At 28.5% G+C, this 10,435-nt stretch overlaps 1 protein-coding gene across 1 annotated transcript; it reads left to right on the top strand.

Annotated features, from left to right (window-relative positions):
* The first annotated feature begins 2,475 nt into the window (after window positions 1–2,475).
* Window positions 2,476–10,423, top strand: LOC126839072 (facilitated trehalose transporter Tret1-like). Its single transcript, XM_050574019.1, has 8 exons — window positions 2,476–3,209; window positions 5,134–5,231; window positions 7,947–8,115; window positions 8,448–8,836; window positions 8,934–9,078; window positions 9,136–9,326; window positions 9,538–9,803; window positions 9,954–10,423. Exons 2-8 carry the CDS (start codon window positions 5,157–5,159, stop codon window positions 10,168–10,170), a joined length of 1,452 nt encoding a protein of 483 aa, XP_050429976.1. The 5' UTR covers window positions 2,476–3,209; window positions 5,134–5,156; the 3' UTR covers window positions 10,171–10,423.
* Window positions 10,424–10,435: the final 12 nt, after the last annotated feature.

Here is a 10,435-nt window from a genome sequence, read left to right as displayed (position 1 = left end):
TGTTTTGCAAAAACTTATGGTTGGTAGTATCGATGCTCCTGTTCTTTCGTCAAATTGCAAATTAGTGCATTACATTAGATTCCGTCAAAAGTTTTTGTTCCGTATTCTACCAATTATAATTATAATAATCCTATTCTACGACTTTTAAAATTGGCAAAACCTATAATTTCTATGTTGGTTAGAGATTTTAATATATTAAGTTTGATTTTGTAGCTTCAAGTTATTTGTATTTAAATTATTTTTTTATCGAGTCTAATAAAGAAATACAATTAAAAGTGTAACACTGCGCAATAAATCAATTTTGTGGTATACGTTTTTATCAGACATTCATCAGATATTATATTTAATACCATTAACTTCCGGTGTTATTAACACTTCTTTATGATATTTATTATGAACCTAATAAACTATGACATCATAAAAAAAATGGAAAATTACATTATGACATACATAAAACATGTTGCATCATTTTACTAGTCTAAACCTGTCTAAAGAAACAATTACTAGATACCATACTATAAACAACTAAAAACAATATTGTTTTTTAGACATGGTCAATGTTGATATAATAAAAAGCTAGTAGAGTGGAGTCGGGACATAATTGGGACGAGCATTTTGGAGCAGTAAAGGTCATAGCTTTACAGGAATTATTATAGGTACCTGAAAGTCATAATAAACTCTTCAATGTCTAAGTATAAATGTTAGAAATAAAAATATCAATAAAATCATTGTAATGACAACAAATAATAATGTGCTTAAAAAACAATTTTTAGTGTTAGGGTGGACACGATTAGGATTTATACTTTATAGTCTATCTATAATAATTAGTTGCCGTTATTTTTCCATAAAATAAACAGCATAATGAAAAAATATTTTCCAACACCTGATTTGTTAATTGACTCTCACATAGCAACCTAAAAATTTACTAAAGCTATTAAGAGTAATTTTTCCCTTATTTTGGTTTTTTTTAATAAACAGATTTTTAAGATTTGAGAAAATCGTATATTATGTTATACCCTCACTCTAGATCTACCTTCAATGTAGTTTTCAAACCTTAAGCACTAAAACACCTACATAGTGAAATATCTAAAAACTATCCATCCTAATAAGAAAAATGGTTTTTGATGTTTATTTGGTTTGTCACCAACCTCCGTATATTCATAATACTATTTCTAAAAAATATTCCAAAGAAATTTAAAATTCATTCGCCTTTTTTTTTTTTTTAATTATAGAGCGCCGAAATTGTAAGTGAAAAATGTGTACATTTTTTGGGTATTTCTTTGGTTTTCAAGAGAAAAAAGTGACCTATTTAAACTTTTGGTTTAGTTAAGTACCTTTATCTTTTACCTTTAGAGGTTTCAATCTTTAGGGGAATGACTTAAGGAATCCAGTGTTATAATAATATACATAGTAATCTAGTATAAAATATCTTTCTAAATGAATTTGTTTGTTTTCATTAACGAAGTTTAAGCTGTCATTTAAATTTTTTTATCGATAGACGCTAGATATATTTTACTGTTAGTCACCCTAATTTCATAAAAATATATGTTCAATATATAACTAGTATGTTTTTGTAACCTACAAAAATGTAACTAATTTCAAATTACATTTTTAAAAGTATTATAGTAATTTTTTCTAACGATCAATGCAAAAACTAAAATGAACAATCTGATTTAATACAGGTTAAAAAAAAACAGATTATAATTTATTTATACAATTAGTATGGGTTAATAATGTTAGCACGTGTTTAGATTTAAAACTTAACCTAAATTTGTATTTAAAAACCTTCAATGTACTAATAACTTATTAGTAAGATTAATCTTTTTATGTAACTTATATTATAATAACATATAAGATAATATTTATCTACGGACTTCATTCATGTCGATTAGAAAACCCCCAATCATCGATTTTGATTAGATCAATTTATCTGATATAATATTATACATAAAATATAATATAATATATATTGTAAATTACTATTAAAGACTTTTATTATGACTGGCTACACTCTTTACCGCTTATTATTAATAATAATAATAACTAACATTTTCAAATAAATATAAATAAAGGGGATGACTTTAAAATATATGAAATTAACGCAAAGACAATTATTAAATTCATCGTACAATTTCTATTAAAAATGCATATTATTCTTTTGAAATAGGATTGATGCTGAAATAGTGATGTAACATTATGATTTTAGGAGTAATAAATAATTATTATTGTAGATTCCGTATTTGTATAATATTAAATTATGAATTATGACTATCAATTGATCGTTGTTCATTTATTTATCATTGATATCGCCTTTTTCTAACAATTTTAATTGAACAATATTCTCATACTGATAAGTCCTATTATTTGAGATGTGCGTAAATGATTTTCTGTGATGCTGAGTCAGCCACTTAAAAGGAACCGCACAATCGATAATCAATATTCCAATATTAGTTTATACCTGTTGAATGAATGAATGAATAAACTCATGTGTTATAATACGAAATCCGTGGTCGATTTTCATAATCTAGTTTCATTAATATAATTTTTTTTTATAATTTTCAGTTTGCCCAAACAAGTGAGCACAGTACGATATGATGTTAACAAAATCATTGAGTTACGCTAGCATTTCACCGGTTTGCTTTATCAATCTAGTCTCATTAAATACATGAACGCTGTTGCTGTAGTACCTTTAGAAAGAAAAACGATAAGATTCAATCGAATATCACAAAAGGTTAATTGTGAAACATTTTACGCACTACTACCATAGCTCACTACGTATAGAGACCGTCTTTAGCCTGTATTGATGCAATAACATTTATGCTGGTGTCTTAAGCAAAAATCGTCTGTGTTTTTATTTTTATTTTTTTAACTTTTATAATTTATTCTATTCGACCGTCCATAGTTAATTGTTATTACATTCAAATAGTCTGGTGATAAAATAGTTATATGTGTACTTTTTATTTATATCTCAGTAACAAATACTGAAAACAAGATCGATTAACTTCAAAGATTCAAAAACAAATATTTTTTCTTGAGACATTGTTATTTTGTTTTCTTTATTGAGTGAAAAAAGTGTACACAAAATTTGGGATACAGCCGGATGTCAGTATAATATTGCATGTGCGTCTGTTACAAGCGGATGCACGCTTGCAAAAATTTCATGTGTCGATACCTACCTCAAAAACTTAGTGGTATTCTTATACACTCCAGTAAGTAAACAATAATTATTATTGTCAATATAATTAACTTCTAATATTTAGTATTCATTGCAATACAATATTATGCGATTAATTACAAAAATATACGCATTAGAATTTTAAAGTAGTTTAAAAGTATTTTACAAAACATACCATTGTAACGAATATAAATCAAAGTTATTTTTATCCAATCCAAAATGTATTATGGATGGACTGTCGTTTAAGTATAACCTTAACATTACTTAACGGCTAAACAACTCACTCTTATAATTTTTAATAAAATCATATTTTTTTTAATTTGCTCATCGGTGGTGGTGTTCTAGTTTAGAGTAAGCAAATGTAAAAACTAAAGAGATACGAGTATAATAAATATTAAAATAATGTACTTTATTTTCCGTATAAGGTAAATGTATAATTTTCTGTGATCTTTAAATTTTAATGATTAACGTGGAAACCCAATCGTCTAAAAATTATATGCAAGTAGTATAATATTATACATATTTAACTGTTGGTTTTAAAAGCAGTGAATGAATTAAGAGTTGGTCTGTGTAAAGATAATTGGGATCGTGGTTGTCTAAGAATAAGGTTTGATAACATATTCTTTGCATCATTATACTCGTGGAAATGCATATTATTTTATTGCCAATCAGCGTTATATAACGTTCATTTACATCATTTTTTATGCTAACTTATCTAAAAATGGCCGTTACAAATTTAGTTTATGTGAAATTACTATAATTATTATTATAGATAGCCGATAAATAATTTAACCTTAACATTTTCCAATCGCTAGGTCAAGTTAGATTTAGTTGCTGGCTGCCCAAGATTTGTTTCTTAGTGTACCAAAAACTTATTTATATGTTTTTACGTCCTTTGCACATTTTTATTCTCAAACGTAGTTAATAAAATCTATTTGCGAAAATTGTATTACCTAGTTTTTTATTCGCTTTTCGAGTATTGTACCATAACGATAAAATGATAATGCGAAGGATTTGAACCTTGATACAAATTGTTGATACAAATTTCAATAAAAAAATGTTAACGACCTCGGAATTATGTCCAGTCTTTATTCTCGTTCTATCAATTATTAATTTGTAGTTAGGTTTATATGCTAATTACTAATTAGTAAATATTTTAGTCACGCGTTTTTATCGTCACGAGATAAATGATGTTTGACACTAGACTAATACTTTTAAACCATGCCTAAGTATAACAGTACACTTTTAGAAGAAGTCGATTGATAATAATTTTTTTATAATTTCACCTTACAAGTAAACTCAATTTTACAAACTCAACACTAGAAAAACGATAAACAAACTTATTTACTGACAAAAAAAAAAGAAAGATAATCAAGGTCTAGACTGTTTAATAATAACATGATATCACTTTAGTTATGCTTAGTTAGCCATTTTAACCTTTTTCGTACTATCTACTTTTTTGTTTATGAAGTTTGTTGTAACCGGTTCCCCTCAAAAAACGGTAGCAATAATACTATTGGTACAACTAACATTGCTTGTTTTTTCGTTGAAGAGTAACCTTTGAAACTGAAACTTAAAAATAAATATTGACATTATTATTTATTGTTACCAAGTATATTGCATTAACTATTGTGTATTTTTAACGATTACAATAATGCCTGTCATGTTATATTTGTAGTGATAATTTAACTTTACTTCAATAATGGCTATAAATATTACACACCTCAGTCAAAAGATTATATTTTAATTTTAAAAAAAGTTCACCAACACCCTTCTGTGCATCCTAAAATAAATGTTTGTACAACACAATAATATAAAATAATATTCAGGACGTTTTGTGAAATAAATTTCTCATATATCTTTATATATGTATAAATTAATATCACAAAATGGAATAACTTATTGTAATGTTTATATTCACAAAATGATTATTTATATACTAATAAGACAGCATGTAGTTTACAGATCATAACAAACAACAATGGCAGTGGATCACAGAGACATGGAACAAAATAATAACAATTATCAATATGGTATGAAATCGACTTTTGCACAAGTAGGTGCCTTTATATTTATGAAATTTATTTTTACTGTCGTTTAGAATAATATACATAGTGCCAGTGTATTAAAGTTTTATGGAGATATGAATTATTCAAGTAAAATACATAAAAACAAAATGTGTAATTGTTCCCTCATCTTAATTTTTATTTAAAAACCATTACAACCGTTGTTTTTTTTCTAGTCCTTTGTTTATTTTCTTGATTAGGATTCTTTCAACCGAAAAAAAATTAGTTAATCTATACATATTTTCGTTTACTAAATAATTGTTTTAACATAGTTAACATAATTGTCTCGTACAGTTATCTAGATTCACATCAAGTATATACTTTAAGTATAACTTAATGTAAATTTATTCTGACATTTAATAATAAAGATTAGTTTTTGAATATTGCTAAATATTTATTTGCTGTAAGAAAACTTACAAATATTAAAAAATATAAGATAATCATTTAACCACACCTGGTGGAAAATGTTAGACGGGTTAGGGAAAATATTCCGATTTAATTATTGATTATTATAAGACTAATCGGGAGTTGTGGCGCAGTGGACACATCAGATGCCGCGTGACACTCGAGGTTAAGCTGTGTCCGTTGCTGCTTGATCCCGGATGGGTGACCACCCGGGATTTTTAGCGGCGACCCATACTATCAACCCCGAATGCATGGCTGAAATGCCATGCACCCGGCGACCGAACTGGCATAAAGTTAGCCATAGCCACTCCCGGTCAATACGCCATACGCATTTATTTATTATTTACAAGACTAAAAAATAGATCAAATTTACCTCAGGCCAACGGTCTACATATTCAACATGTAATATGATATTACATAAACTATTTCATCAGATAATCGACACATCATATTTATAAAATCAAATAACGATAAATTAATATGTATATTGAAGTGTACCATCACAATCCTCATATACGAATACTAGGTGACTCGTTACAAACACGATAGCAACTACATTTTAAAATGAGACCTCTACGCTAATCAGAATAAACTTTAATAAATTGCATAATACTTTTAAAGTAAAATATAAGTATATTTTAATCTCCAATTGTTGTTTAATAAGTAAATTATCATATTTTTTCTATGGAAATAACTGGTTTAATCGGAAATCCGTTGATCATCAATACAAATTAAACACTATACTACGTTCTAACGTATCTGCTTATTATTATTATAAGCAATAGAAAATCAAATGTTGACCTCGTGATTAATGAGTAGTTTTACAACTATGTGCGTTTTAATTTAAGACAAATAGGTAATATATAATTTTACTAGGTGTAGTAGTATATTTGTTATTATATTCAAATATAATCAACTATCAACCCAAATCCTCATTCCCTAGGTTACTTTTGTTAAATATTTAAAAATAATCATTTATTTTAAAAATAATAGCCCATATGCATAGTCAATCACTTAACCCTTCACTGCACAATGTTCCATATTTGGAACAATTCTTTAATTAGCGTTTTCCATGAAACCAAAACTCCAAAAAATTTATTTTTATTTTTTTAAAGTAGTATTAAGTACATTTATAGCATCTGTTTTAAAAAAAAATTCATGCAGTAAAGAGTTAAGGGATATTAGAGGCGTTTATAGGATTTTCTTGAGGAGAGGGATATGAATTTTTTTTAGCCCATTTTTTTTCTAAAGCATTATAGACTTGAAGTTTTTTGGTGTCGGTTATATTAAGTGTTAAAAATATGTCAGTAAAATAATAATATGTTACGGGTCATCTTACAGATAATGCGGGATCTATTCTGTTTATACATATTCTTACAAAAAAAAAAAAGGCCAAGGGAGGGGATCTATCCCCCATATCCCCCCTCCCGTAAATACGCCACTGAGGGGCACCTAAAATGGCTTAATACCTAGCTATGGGACACCTAGCTGTTGAACTTTAAGTAGTCCGTAATTAGGTATTCCTTAATTGTTAACCTTTATAATTAATTTATTCTTCAATGCTTATCAGTAATGCTTGTGATAATTGTCAGTGTTATAAATTATTTTATGCCGTTTAATCGAAATGTACAATTTGATAAAATAAACAAGACTATAAATATGTTTTATGTAATTATTTATTTTTGTACTGTTAATTACTATTAAAATAGATGGATCTAGTGAATAAAATTAAACGGAAAAGGGGTCCTAGCTGGGACTAAGAGGAAAAATAATTTTATTTCATTGTTTTAATTAGAAAAAATATTTTAACACCGACAATAAAAACCAACAGGCATTTAGCGTACCAGAATTTTGTATTTTAATATGGGTGCATCTACCAATACCGGGCATTTTATACATTTTATAAAATTTCTCTTGTATCAATCTCTATTCCTCAGCTGTATTTGGAAAATGAACATAATTTTTAAATTTCTAGCTAAACTTTTAGAAACTTTTTTAATTATTAATTCATTTAAATTTATTTAAAAATATTAGCATCTAATCCTTTCGAGGTTATAATTAACCCTAAATATATTGTAACTGCACACTCTAGTTAGTAATTTTTATAGTTTATTCTAGCTTAATCGTTGGAAAGCTAGGAAAGTTAGGCTAGTTTGAGGTCGTCATTTTATTTAAAGGCTATTTGATTGATATGGCAATTAGCAGTTCTATCGCTTTAAAATTGTCGCTTTTCTCATTTCTTTGTTTATATTAGGACTGTTATTCGATAAAAAAAAAATGTGTTGTTCGTTTTATTCTAGTGTTATGCAATAGTGGGTGCTTGCTTTGTGCAAATTGGAATTGGATGTCAGATAATGTTACCCACTATTATTATTGGTTCATTGGAAAAAAACGAATTCGCAAATGGAACAAATGAATCAAATAGAGACGAGTTTCTCATAATGTCGACTAAACAAGCTTCGTGGTTTGGTTAGTATCAAATATGAAATATTTTTGTACTAAAAATATCTTATGTTTGTATAGGGCATTGGTGTATTGTAAATTATTATTTTATATAATATTGACGCATGTAGTATTGACGTAGTAGTATCTTTATAGTTTGTATCAGATCACATTACTAGTTTGAACCCCCACTGGCTGATGCTTATTCCCGGATGGGTAACATCATGTTTTTCAACTAACTACATAATTGCCGGCATAAAATGGACATGAATCACGATAGCCTTTATTTCTTATAGCTGTCTGTAAGAATGCGTTATTATGTTTTATTAAGAAGTAGATGGTTTTATACGTTGTTTCAGGTAGTCTCCTGTACTTATGCACTCCTCTGGGAAGTTTGGTCTCGTCAATTTTACTTCGACGTATTGGACACAAAAGGTGTTTGATACTGTCTAACGTACCGTATCTAGCTTCCATTGTCCTGCTCTATCACGCCAATGACATAGAGACCTTATACTTATGTTCAGTAATTACCGGACTGACTATGGGGTTCGTGGGTGGACCTAGTTCGTCGTATCTAAGCGAGGTGTGTGAGCCTAAGCTCAGAGGTGCCTTGACTTCAGCCACGAACGTATTCTACTTTGCTGGTGTTCTAATGGTAACCGTGATCTATGCAATGACGCTGCAATGGAGATATACCGTATTAGTTACGACCATAGTGCCCGTCTTAAATATAATAGTTTTACTGGTGGTGGGTATTCAATTTGATTTACCTAAATGTTTCAACATAACCCAATAATAATAGTATTTGACATATTCATTATAGTAATTATTACATGTACTTTTAGACACCGGATTCACCAATTTGGCTAATAACCAGAGGCAAAACCAATAAAGCTCAGCAAACTCTAGGCAAACTCAGAGGATGGGTGTCACACGAAAAGTGTGTTCACGAATTTCACGAAATGGTGATTTATACTACTAAAGAAACTGGTTAGATTTTTTTTTCAATAGTGAATGGCTCTGAAATAATCATGTTTTTATTGATAGTGGATGGAAACGACCAAGACAGCATCAATAATGTTTGGCAGCAACTCGTACAACCCGAAGTGATCAAACCGTTCCGGCTGCTGGTGATCTATTTTTTCTTTTCAAATCTACTTTCTGGTGTACCATACTCACCATACTTAACAGCAGTATTTATCAACTTCGGGGCTCCAGTGGACGTCAATTGGACAATTGTATGTTCTAACTTACTATACAGAGGGCAAGCTAGAATCAATTACTGCTTTTAACACAAATACACTTTTTAAACTATATCACTAATGCTGAACACTGACATTAGAAATATGACAATTACATAAAATACAGTCCTTCCTTTATTTAAGTATTGTTTACTTTTTTTTAATTTAAATTGCATAATTTTTTACAAACAATATTTCTCTTTCGTAGGCTTTCTCTGTAATTTTGGGAGCATTTGGAGGAATAATGACCATTTTCTCGGTAAGAATACTCGGTAAGAGGTTTCTCACCCTATCCACGCTAATGATATGTTCAGTTTGCTATATATCTATTGGACTCATCGGGCTTCATTGTGAGTCGTTAAATCCGGTGAAATCATGGACCATATTAGTACTATTCCTTATTGCTACACTAGCGGCTTCCTTCGGTATCATGCCTATCGGATGGGTATTACTCGGAGAAGTTTTTCCAATTAAGTAAGTAAAAAACAAATATTCGTTTAGAAAACTGTTTCAACAAGCTATAGCATATATGTCAATTTATTGGAAATTTAATTATAAGTAAAATGTTTATACGTAAATATACTTTACTTTAGGTATTCTTCATATTATTTTTTCTTGTTTCAGGACAAAAAATATAACCTGCAGCGTTTGTTCAGTGTTATCCTTCATCATTACCTTTTTTTTCACAAAGTTTTATCTAGATTTCGAAAATCTAGTGGGATTTTACAACACTTTTACTTTATTTGGAGTTGGAGGACTTATAGGTTTTGTTTATTTTTATTTTTTCTTACCCGAAACTGAAAATAAAACGTTAAAGGAAATCGAAGAATTTTTTAAATAAAAACAGTCTAAAAGGCTTTTACGTCTTTGAATCAATATGATGTTCCTTACCCAATATTTGTATTTAAAAAAATTGATAAATGTAGCTAAGATATTCATTACTACTAATTAAATATTAGTAACTAGTCTATTATAGTGATACATAACTATTTTACAAAGTAAATATAACTTATTTTGATTATACCTATGAAGGTGTGGTACCATTTTTTATAACTTTTTATTTTTATTGTGTATAAAACATTTTGATGACTGGCTGTGACCAACAA

Source organism: Adelges cooleyi, unplaced genomic scaffold, assembly GCF_023614345.1.
Source record: "Adelges cooleyi isolate 19-005CV unplaced genomic scaffold, UGA_ACOO_1.1 ACOO_flye_CR_arks_rails_tigmint_CR_PRNA_30, whole genome shotgun sequence".
Lineage (NCBI taxonomy): Eukaryota > Metazoa > Arthropoda > Insecta > Hemiptera > Adelgidae > Adelges > Adelges cooleyi.
The sequence above is the reverse complement of the archived record's forward strand: the minus strand, read 5'-3'. Positions and strand labels throughout refer to the sequence as shown.